Source organism: Hypanus sabinus, chromosome 3 (genome assembly GCF_030144855.1).
Source record: "Hypanus sabinus isolate sHypSab1 chromosome 3, sHypSab1.hap1, whole genome shotgun sequence".
NCBI lineage: Eukaryota > Metazoa > Chordata > Chondrichthyes > Myliobatiformes > Dasyatidae > Hypanus > Hypanus sabinus.
This window is the reverse complement of record NC_082708.1, coordinates 50,075,737-50,095,753: the sequence shown is the minus strand read 5'-3', so window position 1 is coordinate 50,095,753 and position 20,017 is coordinate 50,075,737. Positions and strand designations below refer to the sequence as shown.

The following is a 20,017-nucleotide window of genomic DNA, read 5'->3' as shown; positions in this document are numbered from 1 at the left end:
GCGCAATATTAATACGCAGCAGCTTCTACAGACTCTGGATTGGGGATTGCCAAACGTTATGTGGATTTTCTAGTGTAGTCTGTTTTGTCATATGCTTTTGTGATATCATTCTGGAGGAACATTGTCTCATTTTTTAACTGCATTGCATTTGTGGTTTCTAAATGACAATAAACTGAATCTGAATCTGAGATCTCTACAAAATGATCTAAATTAATTACAAATATAAAACAAAAAATAATTGATTGCATAAGTATTCACCCCGTCAAGTTGGTATTTAGTAGATGCACCTTTGGCAGCAATTACAGCCTTCAATCTGTGTGGATAGGTCTCTTTATCAGCTCTACTCATCTGGACACTGCAATTTTTCCCATTCTTCTTTACAAAACAGCTCAAGCTCAATTAGATTGCCTGGTAATTGTGAGTTAACAGCCCTTTTCAAGTCCTGCCACAAATTCTCAATTGGATTGAGGTCTTGACTCTGACATGGCCACTCCAAGACATTAACTTCCGCCGCATCTGCTCTCAAGATGAGGCTTCTCATTCCAGAATAAAAAAACTGTCCTCCTCCTTCAAAGAAAGGGGCTTCCCTTCCTTCACCATCAACACTGCCCTCAACCACATCTCTTCCATTTCACGCACTCATGCCATTCTCCCGCTGCCCTACTAGGGATAGGTTCCTCTTGTCTTCGCCTACCACTCCAACAGTCTCTGTGTCCAGCATATAATTCTCCGCAACTTCCACCTCCGATGGGATCCCACCACCTAACACATCTTTCCCTCACTCCCACTATCTGCTTTCCACTGGAATCGCCATCTTTGCAACTGCCTTGTCCATTTGTCCCTCCTTACTGGTCTCCCTCCTGGCACTTACCCTTGTAAGCAGAACAAATGCTATACCTGCCTCTACACCTCCTCCCTCACTACCATTCATGGCAATTCCAGGTGAGTCAACACTTCACCTATGAGTCTGGTGGAGTCATATACTGTGTCCGATGCTCCCAGTGTGGTCTCCTGTATATCAGTGATACATGACATAGATAGGCTGACCGCTTCACCGAGCACCTCCACTCCATCTGACAGAAAAAGCCAGATCTTCCAGTGGCCACCCATTTTAATTCCACTTCCCATTCCAATTCCAACATGTCCATCCACGGCCTCCTCTACTGTTGTGATGAAGCCACACTTGGGTTGGAGGAACAACCACTAATATTCCATATGGGTAGCCTCCAATTTGATGGGTATGAACAATTCCTTGAACTTCCTCACCCCCCCCCCCCCGACCTTTAAACTCTCCTCCTCATCTTTCTTTCTCCAGGAAGGATCTCGGCCTGAAACATTGGCTGTGCTCTTTTCCATAGATGTTGCCTGGCCTGCTGAGTTCCTCTAGCATTTTGTGTGTGTTGCTTGGATTTCCAGCGTCTGCAGATTTTCTCTTGTTTGTGATAGGACATTAACTTTTTTGTTTTAAGGGATTCCTGTGTAGCTTTGGCTTTATCCTGCAGGTCATTGCCTTGCTCGGAAACAGACCTTCTCCCAAGTTGCAGTTCTCCTGCAGACTGCATCAGGTTTTCCTGCAGGTTTTCTCTGTATTTTGCTGCACTAGTTTTTCCCTTTACCTTTGCAAGCCTTCCAGGCCCTGCTGCGGTGAAGTATCCCACAGCACAATGCAGCCAGCACTATGCTTCTCTATAGGGATGGTGTTTTTTTTCATGATATGCAGAGTTTGACTTACGCCAAACATAGCGTTTGGTCTGATAGCCAAAGAGCTCAATTTTGGTTTCATCAGACCATAGAATCTTCTTCAAGCTGACTTCAGAGTATTCCACATGCCTTCTGGCAAGCTCTAGCTGAGATTTCATGTGAGGTTTCTCTTCCAAGAGTGGTGACATATGTACATTGATATCACCATCCACATCCCAACACAACTTCACTGAGAGCAAATTTAATTCCACCCCTCAAATTTTTGAGTGGTGATTTGCAAATTAAACAAGTAAGGATTTCCATAAATGCATTGGCCATAACATTGGGGAGGGGGTGTGCTCATGTGTAGTTGGATTAAGATCCAGGCTTTTGTGAAGGATTGATGGACTTAATTTTGCAATGTAAATGCCATGCAAAACCTCTGTCCTATCCTGTACTAATCCAACTATGTTATGACTTAATCTTTTAAAAAAAATTATTCCAAGCAACATTCTGTTCTCCATTAACTCACCAATAACGCTTCTTTTCCTGCTCCTAGTAACTATTTTAAATTGTTTCCCAACAATGGAAACAGCTGATCTTTATTAATGAGCGCATCAAAACTGTAACCTAACCACTAAAATGTCTCATTTTTTAGACCCACAATGCTAATTACTTCCAATGGCTTCACCTGCACATTCTCATAATATTTGAATATTTAATATTTGAAGTTTTCTTATCAACTTTCAACTCAGTAGAAAGATATTCCCAGACTTTTTACCCCCCTCAGGACATAACCCCACACACATATCCATGCCAAACTGGCTCTATCATCTGCAAAGAGCAGATGGTGGATTCATCTACCTCAAGTGTTTTATATATTCATAATCCTCAACCAGTTCTATTACTGAATTGCTGCACTTCAAATAACCAAGCCATTCCAGGAAGTAAAAACTCCTGATTTTGCTGCTTGCTTTTCCATCTTCCAGCAATATCACTTGTACTAGGAAATCAATAATCACAAATATCTGCTGGAGGCCCTGTGTTGTGGCTGATAAGGCAGAATGTTTTGTTGGTGGGTGAAAAGGTCAACATTGCTGTGTTTGTCGAAAGAGCTCATTTCTGAGCAATACAACCATCACTCCTGAAAGCAGTCTTTGGCATCAAAGACTCAAGTGAGCAATTTCAGAGTATCCTCCAAGAGGACTACAACCTTGCCATAAGAGTGTAGAGGTTTTGATGTCTCAGTGAATCAGAGAACTGTGTTGGCTGGAGAGCAGACCTTGCTCTTTGGCTCATGATAGGGTCACCCATGTCAAATAGGTGAAAGGATAAAGGCCAGATTAACAGTGGCCCACTGGTCCTGCAGATCAGGGGTTCAGCTCAGGAGTAACAACCGTCTGGTTAAAAAATTGTTAAGGAAACAGTAATGAACAATACATCTATATCTGTGTGCAATGGTATTCCCAAGTCTCCACTCAGGACTTGCATGGCTGACAGCAGAGAAAACCAAGAGGAAGCTACTGGCACAATGAAGGAAGCCCTGAACACCACCCCAAAACCAAGACCAAAGATAACTTGGCGCTGTATAGTAGAGGCAGAAATGAGAACCTTGAACCACATCTGCAGCACAATAGAGAAGATGGCCAAGGACAGACCAAGATGGAGGACCTACACTGTTGCTCTAAATGCCAGCGGTGTAACGGACAGTAGATAATGTCAGAGTATGGAATTACGTTGCAGGTTCTTTTGTAGATCTCCTGGGTGAATCAGTTGTATTTCTGGAAAACTTGCATGAATCAAGAACGTAGAATCCACTAAACTCTTCCAATACAGGATGCCTGTCACCAGTCATCATTCTCATCTTCCCAAAATGCAAGACAAAGCAAATTTCTAACGTACGCCTAGAGGAAGGTTATATTAGACAAGGTAGAATACTTCATAGTGGAATAACAGAATAATGTTGGTATTTGAAAACCTGGTAAAAGAATGTCACAATTTGACAACTTATATTAATGTACATATCCTGGTAATTCTGTGAACTAAAATGTTGCATGCATTACAAAAAAAAATCTTGATGCAAACAGCACAGGAAACTAGTTCAAAACAAAACTGTTAGTGACTTTTGTATTGAAAGTAAACCTTGAATAAATTTAACATTACCAGTAACTTTATCCAAACCAGCTAATGGAAAAAACAATTGTAAACTGTAAATTCAACATTAAAATGGTAAACCCAGAAAATTGGAGGACATTTTTATTGATTGCCAAGGATTTTTTTTAAAAATCTGAAATTTCCTACACATCTATTGAAACACTTACACTCTATCTTATTAAGATAAATGGGGCAAGTCAAACACATTAGCCACAATCCAGTTCATTTCACTAGCATTATTCCCCATTTTTTTTTTAAAAGGTATTACATACACCGGTTATAAAATGTTATTCTTCACTTATTGGGTGTTTTTGTATCAGTGATAGATTTTTTTATATAGCACACAAAATTTTAAACCCTCTTTAAGGTGCATTTCCAATTCATGTTTGTTTCAAAACTGGGAACAATTTCAGTTGGAACAGCTATATAATAAATAGAAAAGAAAACCAAACAAACAGCATTGTAAATACTCAAGCTTTCTAGGAATGCATGAAGACTCTGGGAAACATTCAACACATCAATGTACTCCTACGTTTTTAAAATTAAAGTTTAGTGGTTCTACTTTCCTCACTTGCGAGTGACTTGAAAATGCACAACTGTCATTGTCTCTTCACACTCAAAGCAAAAACAATTATTCACGCATGAATAATGCCCGTTTAAGAGCGATTCTACCAAATCTTCTCCTACTCCCTTACTGGGACGTTTCTTATATAAACCTGACATGGCCATGGTGACCCAAGATTCAAGTTGTTTCACACATCGCATTATTGGTGCATTCATTTCCTGCAATGTGACCAATGATTTCCTGTGTTGAAGTCTCTATTTAAACATGCATCATAATGACACGAAGTTGAGAGCGCGCGCAAGAAAGAGAGCGTGAGAGAGATCAACAATGTTTTTAGATTGCTTCAAATAGTTCCAGATGGATACATTATAAAAAGGATTTGTAATTTCTCTCCTCTCCTACTAGGCAGATTAAAAAGTCTAAAAGTATGACACACCAGGCATAAGGGCAGATTCCACCCCGCTCTTATAAGACTATTGAATAGTTCCCAAGGATAACAAAATGGTCTCTTGCCCTCACAATCTACCTATCTTAATCTTGCAGATTATTGTTTACTTGCATTGCACTCTCTGTAGTTGTCAGATCTTATCTGCATCTATTGTCTTACCTTGTACTACCACAATGCACTGTGTAATGAATAAAACTATATGAACAGCTTTTCACTCTATTGCAGAGTATGTGACATTTATAAACCAACCCAATCCAACTTCTACCTTCTGAAATGAACTTCTCACATGGAACTTTTGTGCATTAGTTATCCTGAAGACTCAGATGAAAACAAGCATTTAAAATACAAACAACTCAATGATTATTACCACATGATTTAATCATTATTACCTCTCTATTAAGTGTTTTTCCTTTTAAAAAGTCCACTGCTGTTAAGATTCTAATTATACTATATTGTCATATGCATCAATTAAATATGAAGTTACATCATTTTAGCATTTTTCAATTATGACACACCAATTTCCTTGATCATAATAACTCTGAAGAATCCTAATATTTGATATACTTCTGCAGAGGTTTTCCAATTCCCCAGCAGAAAAAACATGATAAAAACGATGATAAACCACTTGTTCTTTGACTTCAGGAGTTAGCGTTGTGGCACCATTAGCTTTGTGCTGGCCTCCGACTCCTTTTAAATGCCAAGGAACAAGCAGATCTTGTGAATCAAAGGAAGTTCTATTTGTATGAATAGGCAGCTTTGCACCATTTTGTTTATCTATTGGATCCTTTATAACATCTGGTAACTGCTCCAAACAAGTTAAATTCATCCTATTGGCATCTTGATTGATGCAAGAGTATTCAGTTTCTGCTTGTACATCAGGACAATTAGTTTTGGATTGGACTAATTTTTCTTTCCTTTCCATGAGATATTTAGACTTTACTTTGTTGTGTTCCTGTTCCATTGCCCAAACATAGATAAGTCCTCTGCCTCCCAGCCGTAGTAGTCTCACAATCTCTTTGACAGCTGACAGCCTCCTTTCCTGTAATTGAAAATAATCATTGAATAAACCCAAACTAAAACAGAGGAAGAAATTTATAAATGTTATAGTTACTATTTTACATCAACCAACTCACTACATAGTTGTCCATTTTAGCTTCTCAAATCATATGACAAATCCCAGATAAGAGTTGAATAGATAACATTTTGTACAGAAAACAACTTCTAACTTTGCACTCCAAATAATTTGTATTAAGCATGGATTAGTTAATGCGTCAGGATTAATATATTGTCCTGAAAAGGTATTGTAATTTTGAAAAATACAGAATAACAAAGTTTGTCGAGTGTACAATCTACTATTCAATTTATTTTGATTGCAAAAGTACAAGTTGTAAGGTGCAAAATTCTTCAGTAGCGATGGAAAATGTGGGCAATCTTTCATATTTCAAGTCAATAACTGAATACAATATTTATAAAACAGATATTTACAAGTAGAATGATGATTTTAAAATGGAGAAATTATTGCAAAGTTTTCCCAAGCATTGTCTCTGAGTACATAAGAATAGAAGCAGGAGTAGGCCAACCGGCCCATCGAGCCTGCCCCGCCACTCATTAAGATCATGGCTGATCTGTCTGTAAACTCAGCTCCATCTATCTGCCTTTCCCCCCATAGCCCTTAATTCCCCTACTATGTAAAAATCTATCTGACTGTATCTTAAATATATTTAGTGAAGAAGCCTCAACTGCTTCCCTGGGCAGAGAATTTCATAGGTTCACCGCTCTCTGGGAAAAACAGTTTCTCCTCATCTCCATCCTAAATCTTCTCCCCTGAATCTTGAGGCAATGTCCCCTAGTTCTAGTCTCACCTACCAATGGAAACAACTTTCCTACTTCTATCTCATCTATCTCTTTCAAAATTTTGTATGTTTCTATAAGATCCTCTCTCATTCTTCTGAATTCCAGACAGTATAGTTCCAGGCAACTCAATCTCGCCTCATAGGTTAACCCTTTCATCCCTGGAATCAGCCTGGTGAACCTCCTCTGCACTGCCTCCAAAGCCAGTATATCCTTCAAGTATGGAGACCAGAACTGCACACAGTACTCCAAGTGCTGCCTCACCAGTACCCTGTGTAGTTGCAGCATGACCTCCCTGCTCTTGAATTCAATCCCTCTAGAAGGCCAACATTCCATTCACCTTCTTAATACCTGTTGTACCTACAAGCCAACTTCTTGCAATTCATGCACAAGCACTCCCAAGTCCTGCTGCACAACAGCATGCTGCAATCTTTCACCATTTAAATAATAATCTGTTCTTTATTATTCCTTCCAAAGTGGATGATCTCACATTTATCAAATGTTGTATTTCATCTGCCAGACCTTGGCCCACTCACTTAACCTTTCCATATCCCTCTGCAGTCTCTCCACATCCTCTGTACAATTTGCTTTTCCACTCAAGTTTAGTGTCATCAGCAAATTTTGCTACGCTGCACTCAGTCCCCTCTTCCAAATCATCAATGTAAATGGTAAACAGCTGCGGACCCAGCAGTGACCCCTGCGGCACCCCACTCACCACTGACTGCCAACCAGAGAAACATCCATTTATACCAACTCTCTGCCTTCTATCAGTTAACCAATTCACTATTCTTGCCAATACACTTCCCCCAACCCCATGCATTCATATCTTATTTATAAGTCTCTTGTGCGGCACCTTATCAAACACTTCCTAGAAATCCAAGTATATGACATCCACGTATATGGCATCCACTTGTTCTCTATCCACTGCACTCATTATGTCCTCAAAGAAGTCCAGTAAGTTTGCCAAATAGGACCTGCCCTTTCTGAATCCATGCTGCATCTGTCTAATGGACCACTCCTTTCTAAATGCTTCGCGATTTCTTCCTTAATGACAGCTTCAAGCATTTCCCATTACTACAGATTTTAAGCTAACTGGCTTATAGTTGCCTGTCTTTTGCCTACATCCTTTTTTAAAAAATGGCGTGACATTTGCTGTCTTCCAATCCGCTGGGACCTGCCCGGAATCTAGAGAATTTTGGTAAATGATTACCAACATGTCTACTATAACCTCCACCAATTCCCTCAGCACCCTAGGATGCATCCCATCAGGATCAGGGAACTTACCTACCTTCAAGCCCTCTAGTTTGCTCATCACTATCTCTAAATGACAGTGATTTTAATCGAGGTCCTCACCTCCCGTTTCATCCATAACACCATTCTTTGGCATATTAGACGAGTCCTCCACCATGAAGACCGACACAAAACAGTCATTCAATGCCTCAGCCATTTCCTTTATCACCCAATATCAATTTCCCCTTCTCGTCTTCCAAGGGACCTATGTTGACTTTAGCCACCCTCTTCCACTTTATATATTTATAAAAACTTATGCTGTTTGTATATTTTGTGCTAATTTACTTTCATACTCTATCTTAGAACATAGAACAATACAGCACAGTACCATCCCTTTGGCTTACAATGTTGTGCTGACCCTTAAACCCTGCCTCCCATATAACCCTCCACCTTAAATTCCTCCATATACCTGTCTTAAATTTCACTAGTGTATCAGCCTCCACCACTAACTTGGGCAGTGCATTCCACGCACCAACCACTCTCTGAGTGTAAAACCTTCCTCTAATATCCCCCTTGAACCTTCCACCCCTTACCTTAAAGCTATGTCCTCTTGTACTGAGCAGTGGTGCCCTGGGGAAGAGGCGCTGGCTGTCCACTCTATCTTGTATATCTTGTATACCTCTACCATGTCTCCTCTCATCCTCCTTCTCTCCAATGAGTAAAGCCCTAGCTCCCTTAATCCCTGATCTTAATGCATACTCTCTAAACCAGGCAGCATCCTGGTAAATCTCCTCTGTGCCCTTTTCAATGCTTCCACATCCTTCCTATAGTGAGGCAACCAGAAATGGACACAGTACTCCAAGTGTAGCCTAACCAGAATTTTATAGAGTTGCATCATTACCCCATGACTCTTAAACTCTATCCCTTGACTTATGAAAGCTAACACTCCATAAGCTTTCTTAACTACCCTAGCTACCTGTGAGGCAACTTTAAGGGATCTGTGGACATGTACCCCAAAATCCCTCTGCTCCTCCACACTACCAAGTATCCTGTCATTTACATTGTACTCTGCCTTGGAGTCTGTCCTTCCAAAGTGTACCACCTCACACTTCTCCGGGTTGAACTCCATCTGCCACTTCTCAGCCCACTCCTGCATCCTATCAATGTCTCTCTGTAATCTAGACAATCCTCTACACTATCCACAACATCACCAACCTTTGTGTCATCTGCAATCCTGCCAACCCACCCTTCTACCCCCACATCCAGGTTGTTAGTAAAAATCACGTAGAGGTCCCAGAACCGATCCTTGTGGAACACCACTAGTCACAACCCTCCAATCTGAATGTACTCCCTCCACCACGACCCTCTGCTTTCTGCAGGCAAGCCAATTCTGAATCCACCTGGCCAAACTTCCCTGGATCCCATGCCTTCTGACTTTCTAAATAAGCCTACCATGTGGAACCTTGTCAAATGCCTTACTAAAATCCATGTAGATCACATCCACTGCACTACTCTCATCTATATGCCTGGTCACCTCCACAATGAACTCTATCAGGCTTGTTAGACACGATCTGCCCTTCACAAAGCCATGCTGACTGTCCCTGATCAGACCATGATTCTCTAAGTGCCCATAGATTCTATCTCTGAGAATCTTTTCCAACAGCTTTCCCACCTCAGACGTAAGGCTCACTGGTCTATAATTACCTTGACTATCCCCACTACCTTTTTTGAACAAGGGGACAACATTCGCCTCCCTCCAATCCTCCGGTACCATTCCCTTGCACAACAGGGACATAAAGATCCTAGCCAGAGGTTCAGCAATCTCTTTCCTTGCTTCGTGGAGCAGCCTGGGGAATATTCTATCAGGCCCCGGAGACTTAACTGTCCTAATGTATTTTAACAACTCCAACACCTCTTCTGCCTTAATATCAACATGCTCCAGAACATCAACCTCACTCATATTGTCCCTACTGTCATCAAGTTCCCTCTCAGTGGTGAATATCAAAGAGAAGTATTCATTGAGGACCTCGCTCGCTTCCACAGCCTCCAGGCACATCTTCCCACCTTTATCTTCACTCCTGTCAACCTTTTGTTCTTCATATAATTGAAAAATGCCTTGGGGTCTTCCTTTACCCTACTCACCAAGGCCTTCTCATGCCCCCTTCTTGCTCTCCTCAGCCCCTTCTTAAGCTCCTGTCTTGCTACCCTATATTCCTCAATAGACCCATCTGATCCTTGCTTCCTAAACCTCATGTATGCTGCCTTCTTCCATCTGACAAGATTCTCCACCTCACTTGTCACCCATGGTTCCTTCACCCTACCATTCTTTATCTTCCTCACCAGGAAAAATTTATCCCTAACATCCTGCAAGAGATCCCTAAACATCAACCATATACCCACAGTACATTTCCCTGCAAAAACATCATTCCAATTCACACCCGCAAGTTCTAGCCTTATAGCCTCATAATTTGCCCTTCCCCAATTAAAAATTTTCCTGTCCTCTCTGATTGTATCCTTCTCCATGATATTGTTGAAGGCTAGGGAGCGATGGTCATTGTCCCCCAGATGCTCACCCACTGAGAGATCTGTGACCTGACCCGGTTCATTACCTAATACTAGATCTAGTATGGCATTCCCGAGTCGGTCTGTCAACGTACTGTGACAGGAATCCGTCCTGGATGCACTTAAACTCTGCCCCATCTAAACCACTGGAAATAATCAGGTCCCAATCAATATCAGGGAAGTTAAAGTCTTCCTTTTCCTTATTTCTTGTTTAGTTGTTCTTTGTTGCTTTTTAAAAGTTTTCCCAATCCTCCAGTCTCCCACTATTCTTTGCGACTTTGTACATGAGCTTTTAGTTTGATACTATCTTTTATTCCCTTAGTTATCCAAGGCTGGCTCTCCCCACACTTACTGTCCTTACTTTTGACTGGAATATACTTTTGTTGAGCACTGTAAAAAATCTCTTTGAAAGTATTCCACTGTTCCTCAACTGCCCTACCAAATAGCCTGTGCTCCCAATCCACATTAGCCAACTCCTTCCTCATCCTGTTGTAGTCTCCCTTGTTCAAGCAAAATACACTAGTTTTAGATCTAACTATTTCATCCTCCATCAGAACGCGATATTCAATCATACTATGATCACTCTTTCCAAGAGGATCTCTGACTACAAGATCGTTAATCTTACCTGTCTCATTGCACAGGACTGGATCTAAGATAGCATTTTCCCTTGTGGGTTCACTAACATGGTGCTCAAGAAAGCCATCACAGATACATTCTATGAAGTCCTCCTCAAGACCTCCTTGACCAACCTGATTCACCCAATCTATGTAGAAGTTAAAATCCCCCATGACAACTGCCATTCTGTTCTTACAAGCCTCGGTTATTTCTTGGTTAATCACCTCTGCCACTGCAATATTTTTATTAGGTGGCCTATAGATAACTCTCACCAGTGAATTTTTTTCCCCTTTACTATTCTTAATCTCTACCCAGATGGACTCAACATTCTTCTCCGTAGATCTTACATCGTCTCTCACAATTGCCCTGATCTCATCCTTAATTAAGAGCACCACCCGACCTCCTTTGCCATCCTGCCTGTCTTTCCGTTATACCTGATACCCTTGGATATTTAATTCCCAGTCATCTCCACCTTGCAACCAGGTTTCTGTAATGGCCATTAAATCATCTGCCTTGGTACTGATCTGTGCCACAAGTTCACTAACCTTGTTTCTAATACTATGGGCATTTAGATAAAGGGCCCTTATACTCATTGTCCTTTTAGAATCTAGAGGCCTATACGATTTTGGCTTTTTACTTTTAGGCACTCTACTCTTACTTCTTTCTTTACTAACTAGTTTTCATCTCTGCATCACTTACCTCTTCTTTTCTGTGTGGGTTCCCATCCCCCTGCCATATTAGTTTTAGGTTAAAGGAAAGTTATAGGGCTACAGCAGCTTATTCAGATAAATAAGGAAAAACAGTGAGCAAAACAAAAGCTGCAGAATAACAAAGTTTTTTGAAGGAGCACAACTCATACAGTGGGTTTAGGAAACAGATACACAAATTGTATTTTAGTCTATTTTACAATTGTCCCTCCATCTTCAAGAATGCACATATAATAAATATTTACCCAGAGTTAGTAACAGTTGCCATTCACAACCATTTACTAATTCCTTTCTTTTTAAAGCAAATTATGTCACTAACTCTATATTTTGATTTTTGGGTTATGCATGGCATTTCTCAAGCCAGAACAAAAACTCGGGAGCATAGATGGTGGCATTTTTAAATTCCTATTTACTTTGATGAACACACAACCCAGTTCCTACACCATGTCAATATGACCTTTTAGATGTTTACACATTTAAGTAAAACATTTTATTCCCATTAAAGATTCAGAAATACTTCAAACTAAGCAAGGACACAAAATAAAGAAACATTCCCAGCTTAGGAACATTTCTTCACTGAAATTAAGTTTATACTTGCCTCTGTTGAAAAGTGGTGAATAACAGCTATAGAAATACAAGCATCACAAATGCCACCACGCAGGGGCACAAGCAAGGCATCACAGATGAAGACCTCAAATTTTCTCTCTCTGCAAATATCAACAAGACTTTTGCTGCGATCACAACCAATCTGTTAAATGAGAATGAAAATACCACAATATGAATTCTTAGAAATACAGATTAGGCAATTACAAAATTCTAAAGTCAATGTTAACACACTTGAATACACTGTCAACCAACAGGCTGGAGTATTCAATTATACTGGTGCCCAAGAAGAGCCTTCATGACCATCATCCAATAACACTTATATCCACAGTGATGAAATGCTTTGAGTGGTTTGTCATGGCTAGAATCAGCTCCTGCCTCAGCAAGGACTTGGATCCATTGCAATTTGCCTATAGCCAAAATAGGTCTACGGCAATCTCAATGGCTCTTCACACGGTCTTAGATCACCTGGACAATACAAACACCTACATCAAGGTGCTGTTCATTGACTACAGCTCAGTGTTTAGGACGAGGGAGCACAAACCAATCCTCAGAGGGATGAGAAGTCAAGAGAGTGAACAATTTCAGGTTCATGGGGATCCATCAGGTCCCAACATATTGATGCAGCTATAAAAGAAAGGTAACAGCTACATTTCATTAGGAATTTGGAGAGATTTGGTTTGTCACCTAAAACACTTGAAAGCTTCTACAGATGTACCATGAAGAACATTCTGACAGGCTACATCACTGTCTGGTATTGTGGGGGGGACTACTGCACAGAATCAAAAGCTATAGAAAACTCTATAATTGGTCAGCTCCATCTTGAGTACCAGCCTTCGTATTATCCAAGACATCTTCAAGGAGCGGTGTCTCAGAAAGGCGGCATCCATTATTAAGGACTCCCATTACCCAGGACAGGCCTTCTTCTCACTGTTAATATCAGGAAGGAAGTACAGAAGCCTAAAGGCACACACACTCAGTGATTCAGGAATAGATTCTTCCCCTCTGCCATCCGATTCCTAAGTGAACATTGAACCCATGGGCACCACCTCACTCTTTTATTATTTCTGTTTTTACACTACTTTTAATTTAACTATTTAATGTACACACAACTGTAATTGATTTGCATATTTATTTTTTAATATTATTATGCATAATAAAAGGAACCTGAGGCACAACTTTTTCCACTCACTGGGTGGTGAGCATATGAACAAGTTGCCAGAGAGTGACTGAACGAAGTACAATAGTATCATTTAAGAAGCACTTGGACAGGGAAATGGAGGGATAGAGCTTCGAGGAATATGCGTTGAACACAGGAAATTGGGATTGATTGGGTGTGCAAAATGGTCAACACAGACTTATTGGGCTGAAGAGCCTGTATTCATGCCATATTACCCTGACAAACAGCCAGCCAGTGAATTATTTATTTGGGAATATCACTTCAATATGCTTTTCTCTTAAATCTTTATAGATAATAGATTTGTGTCAATCTTTCAATTTGCACATTTATCTAGTTTTTAAACTGGTATCAATGTTCATGCTTACTAGCTGAACTTGGACATAGCCTGCAAGGATTAAGAGTAAGGAAACTGGCATCAATAAAGTTTAACTAAATTTTACAATAAGTCAGGTAATGAAAGTGAGTGGTAGGCAATCTGCTTCTGATTTTCTGAATGGAATTCCACAAGAAATGAATAGAAGCTCACACAATTTGCACTGATAGGTGTAGATATAACATCAAAACTATCATTGCTCTTTATAGCTAGTTGTATTACATTAACTTAACCTGCAAATACATCAACCCTTAGCTTTGCAAAAACATCCCAAAGTGCTTCATAGAAGCGTTGTTTAAAGAATCAACAGTAGGCTACAAAGGAAAATGCTAGGACAAATGACCAACAGTTTGATTGGAGGATGAATTATTGGAACACTAATGCAGCAATGAGGACAGAATTCTACAGCATAGGCATGGTAGTCATAAATCTGGAGCAGACTGTAACTAATGTGTATCGAAGATAGAAAGAAATGCATATGGTAAAGAAAAAGAGCAAGTGATCAGAAAAAGCCCTTAAAGGTCAGAAATCATTTCAAGGTGGCATGGCCACTGAGAAGGCTATGAATGTGGTTTGAGAAGTTTGAAAGGGGCAAGCAGCAAATTTAAATGTGTGGTTTGAAGGCAAAGAAAATGAGAAATGAAAAAAAAAGTGACATTTCAATGAATGAACAGAATACAACTTTACATTAAACACAATAGTTATATATCTCACATTTTATAAGATAAAGTAGTATATATATTTACCATAAACAAGTCCTTGTTAATGCTCAAGTATTTGCCATTTCCACAACCAACATCAGCCACCAATGCTCCATCTGGGAGTGTTTTGAGAAATTCAACCACCTTTGGCCAAGGGGTGTGCCTAGTATTGCTGAAATGGCCAGCAATCTCGTCATAGACATCATGCACGTACTTGTGTTCCAGCTTTGAGGCATCTCCATCAGTGACTGGAATAGAGGGAGGGGGATCTGTGCATTTGCAACCATTTTGACTGTCACAAACTTCTCGGTAAGCTGTAGAAATGAGCAGAACACAACTTTTTCTCATATGAATGGAAATTTGCTTAAAAAAAACAACAAATTGCAAATGTAAAACTTCTGTATTTTTCAGGTATTGTAATGAATATAGTTCCAAACAAAACATGGCATTACAAGTTTCTCTGAAGTTGAGCAGAGTTTTATTTTCAAACACAGGCAGCACAGTGGCGTAGTGGTTAGCACAATGCTTTATAGTACCAGCAACCTGGGTTTTATTCCTGCTGCTGCCTGTAAGGAGTTTGTACATTCTCCCTCTAACAATCCAGTTTCCTCCCGCAGTCCAAAAATGTACCAGTTGGTAGGTTAATTGGTCATTGTAAATTGTCACATGATTAAGCTATGGTTAAATTGGGAGTTGCTGGGCAGAGTGACTCAAAGGGCTGGAGGGGCCTAACCGTACTTGTATCTCAATAGAACAAACTTGGAAAAAATATACAAACTTACGACAATCACATGGTTTCTTCCTGACTTTTCGGAAAGTAAAACTGGTCCTTGTTCCCCTTTTATTCAAGGTCAAGTTGCTAACATCGCCACTGATAGTTCCAGTCTTTTGCATATCTGAAGCTGGCACTACATCAAACTTCCGAGGGGTAATTCTATTAAATAAAAAACAATGATTCTTTGGTCATTGTCTGACCCTTTACATAATTTTCCAAATCTCTGAAATATAGATAAACCCACTATAGCTAATAACTAATTAAAAGAGTAAACTTTTCATCCACAAGTTGGCCTAGGCATAAAATAAATAGTGAACAAAGGTATAAACAACAATTTATCTTGTCGAATGGCAGTTGTAATGACAAAATAAATAACTGCAGTTTTGTTTATTAGACTTCCTGTGCTAAATTTTCTCTAATGATACTACTAATGGTACAAGCAAATTGGGAATAAATGCAAGACCATAAGATGTAGGAGCAGACTTAGGCCATTCAGTCCAGAGTCTGCTCCACCATTTCATAATGGATGATTTATTACCCCTCTCTAAATTTATTAACCCAGCTGCCAAAATCCAACGAATCCCAACCTGCTCTGCAGCCTCCCAGTAACTGGCAAATTCACCCCGTCCTACCCCGTCTCAGACTTCCAGCAAAATCCCACCCAGCCACCTGCCAGATCCACACAACAGCCTGGTAGAACCCGGTAAATTCCGCCCCTGACACTCCCAACCCTTCTCTGCTTACCTGGAAAATGCAACCCAGCTACCCGTTAGACTGGGCCTGCAATGCCACAGAACCTGGAAAAACTGGCGCCCTTACACTACTGCAGCTTACTGGACCACTGACAGAATCCAAATAAGAAACCAGCCACTAAAACTACAGTCCCGAAGAACCCAACAAACTTGTCCCCTTACATCCCAGTGACTTCTCCAACTACTGGCAAAATCCAAACAAGATGCCGGCCAGACTGGCATTGGAGTCCCACAGAACTCAGCCATTTGCCTCCCTTATATGACTGCAGTCTCCCCGACTCCCAGTAAAATCCAAATAAGGCACAAGACGTAGCAGCAAAATTAGGCCATTCAGTCCATCAAGTCTGCTCTGCCATTCCATCATGGCTGATCCCGGATTCCACTCAACTCCATACATCTGCCTTCTCACCATATTCTTTGATGCCTTGACCGATAAAGAAACTATCAACTTCCCTCTTAAATAAACCCATGGACTTTGCCTCCACCACAGGCTGTGGCATAACATTCCAGATTCATTACTCTCTGGCTCAAAAATTTCTCCTTACCTCTGCTCTAAAAGGTTGTCCCTCAATTTTGAGACTGTGCCCTCCAGTTCTGGATACGCCCACCATAAGAAACATCCTCTCCACATCCACCCTACCTGGTCCTTTCAACATTTGGTAGGTTTCAATGCGATCCCCAATGCATTCTACTAAATTCCAGTGAGTACAGACCTAAATATGCCAAACACTCCTCATATGTTAACCCCTTCATTCCTAGAATCATCCTCATGAATCTCAACTGGACTCTCTCCAATGACAACACATCCTTTCTGAAATTTGGGGCCCAGAACTGTTGGCAATACTCCAAGTGCATCCTTACTAGGTGTCTTATAAAGGCTCAGCATTATCTCCTTGCTTTTATATTCTATTCCCCTTGAAATAAATGCCAATATTGCATTTGCCTTCTTCACCACAGACTCAACTTGTAAATTAACCTTCTGGAAGTCTTGGACAAAGACTCATAAGTCCCTCTGAGCCTCAGATGTTTGAACCTTCTCCCATTTAGATATTAGTTCACACTATTGTTCCTTTTACTAAAATGCATTATCGTACATTTCCTAACACTATTCCATCTGCCAACTTTTTTGCCCATTCTTCCAATTTGTCCAAGTCCTGCTGCAATCACATTGCTTCCTCAGCACTACCTACCCCTCCTCTCATCTTCGTATCATCCGCAAACTTTGCCATAAAGCCATCAATTCCATTATTGAAATCATTGGCAAACAACGTGAAAAGTAGTGGTCCCAGTACCAACTCCTGAAGAACACCACAAGTCACCAACAACCAACCAGAAAAGGCCCCTTTATTCCCACTAGCTGCCTCCTGCCTGTCAGCTGTTCCTCTATTCACCAGACAGACCGACACTGCAGTCCTGCAGTATCTAGTAAATTTTGCCCCAACACTCCTCCTCCCTTTTTTTCAAAAAGGGTTAATATGAACATATATCCACAATTTCCTGATATGGTACCAACATTCATCTACTTTCTCAACTTTGAATGGCTTTTTAAATTCCATTTAAATCGTTCTGCAGACTACATTAGAAATGTCACTGAATTTACAATGCCACTGCTTCATCATAACCAGTGTAATAGCTAAGAAAATGCATTCAAAGAAAATACATTCAAATGAAATTTAAATCATACACAAATTTTCATCATTTCTTTCACAAAGTTCGGTTAGCATCTAAAACATTCTCAACAAGTTCAGCTGTAACAAAGGATAATCTGTCCTCCTGTTTATGTGCCCAATATAAGTATATTTCCACATTCAGTGCCTTTCTTTTTACCTTATGAAAAATCATGAGTATCATTCCCTACAGTTATGTTCTGAGCCAAAGAGGCAACAAGGACCTGGAGCTAGTTGGCATGGTATAATACAGCAAGAGCAATTCTCTTTAAAAACCCCCGTTAATTTTTCTTCAAAACTTCATACATCTCAGAATTTTTTTCAGCCATTTGTTTTCAGATTCAAGTAAGAGTTATGTTCATCACTCACCCATGACTCCAAAGATATCTGGATTCACCAGTCATGACCAGCAAACTGCGACGAGGTAACAACACTGGAACGCTATGTCCTGCTGGATGCCGAAACTCCATCACAGTCTAGAGATTCCAACACAAGTAATTGTGTTAAGTCCAAAGTAACTAATTTAAAGCTAAAAAAAAAATACGTGCAACAAATGAAAAGTCAAAGGAGCTTTTCCTTAAAGGGTAGTTATAGTACTTGATTTTTTAAAAAAAAATTAGAGGTAGATTCTTAAAAAACAAGAGAGTGAAAAGGAGTAGACAAGAAAGCAGAATTGAGCTTACAATCATATCAACCATGAGCTAATTGAATCCACAGCAGGTTTGAGGGTCCTAGCAAGTTACTATGGTTCCTAATTCATACATGTTCAGTACTGAAACAATGTCAGCAAATCTAATCTTGACACCCAAGCTACAACTAACGTTAACCTATCCACACAAGTAATGCACACATATTCCTCAAAGAGTCAGAGTCAAAGAACAAAAAACTGATACAGTCCCCTTCGGCCCAAATAAGTCATGCTGACCATGATGCCCACTCAGTAGTCCCAATCTCCTACCTTTGGCCCATATCCCTCTAACCCTACCCTTCTATGTAATTGTGCAAGTGTTTCTTAAAATCTACTATTGTACTTGCCTCAAGATTTCCTCTCCACATCCAGCCTCTGAAGAAAGGTGCCCTTCAAGTTCCTTCTAAATCTTTCACCTCTCACCCCCATCTGTGTCCCCTAGTTCTGAACTCCCTAATTCTCCCAAATTCTTTAATGTAATAAGGAAAAGAATAATTCAAATTAAAATTAGTCTTGACTTAGATCAATCCAAATCTCTTGTGGTCCTGATATATTACGTTGAATACCATGTATGTGCTTCCTTAAGGTTGTTATAGTTGGGGGTGGTAATGGAAACAAGCTCCTCCTACCTATTAAATGCTCCTAAAGACCTGTGCCTAAAATAGCCTCCGACAACCAAGACCAGCTCCTGAACTTTGCAGGAGGCTGAGCTACTAAGCCCAATGGAACCATTGCTACTGACAGGAGAAGGGGCAAAGGCGAGTTACTGGCACCTTAAAACCAGTCGCTTTGGGCAGATGGAGCTCGTCAGCCATAATTGGCAGCTCTTCCAGAAGGAAAACTCTGATCTCAAATCTTGCAGATATACGAACTCATAGGGAAGGCTATGGGAGCAAATCCTGAGGGAAAAATCTGGAGCTGGAGTCCATAAGGCAGTCCCACATTGAGTTCAACGGTGACAGGCAACTCCTGTGACGCTACTGGTGCAAAACTGTATCTGTCTCTGTCAGTCCTTTGGGTTCTTCAGATGCACGGAGAGGGTGGCTTGCTACAAGGGCAACAGTCTGCTCTCCATATTGTATTGCCCAGGCATGCTATCTAGACAGCTAGGAAGCAACATCCATGGTCAACCAATAGAGGCCTCTCATTACCACATATGTATTTCAACAGCAATGTGTGTGTATAGGAAGGGAAACGTTAACTAGTCTGCTTGCCCAGTTGTTCAAGGTAAACCTTGATAAGATGCTTTCTTCTTATATCCCTGATTTTCGGCCTCTGTTTGGCACGGACTAGAAGGGCCGAGATGGCCTGTTTCCGTGCTGTAATTGTTATATGGTTATATGATTTTCTCTGTTTTCAAAGCAGAAATATTCAAATTGAAAATCCATGCATTAATAGTACCCGTGCTGGAAATTGGATAATTTTCAAAGTATTACAGACAATGTGCTGTTAACAGTCTGCATTTT

General features: G+C 40.4%; 1 protein-coding gene across 1 annotated transcript in view; it reads right to left on the bottom strand.

Annotated features, from left to right (window-relative positions):
* Nucleotides 1-3,922: 3,922 nt before the first annotated feature.
* The window catches only part of alkbh8 (alkB homolog 8, tRNA methyltransferase), a 35,876-nt gene continuing 19,781 nt past the window's right edge, over nt 3,923-20,017 (bottom strand). Inside the window, exons 7-11 of the mRNA XM_059964304.1 lie at nt 18,233-18,339; nt 15,452-15,603; nt 14,715-14,983; nt 12,411-12,560; nt 3,923-5,886 (exon numbers count right to left, since the gene is read on the bottom strand). Coding sequence (XP_059820287.1) covers nt 5,338-5,886; nt 12,411-12,560; nt 14,715-14,983; nt 15,452-15,603; nt 18,233-18,339 — 1,227 coding nt within the window. The 3' untranslated portion in view covers nt 3,923-5,337. The remainder of the gene's footprint in view (nt 5,887-12,410; nt 12,561-14,714; nt 14,984-15,451; nt 15,604-18,232; nt 18,340-20,017) is intronic.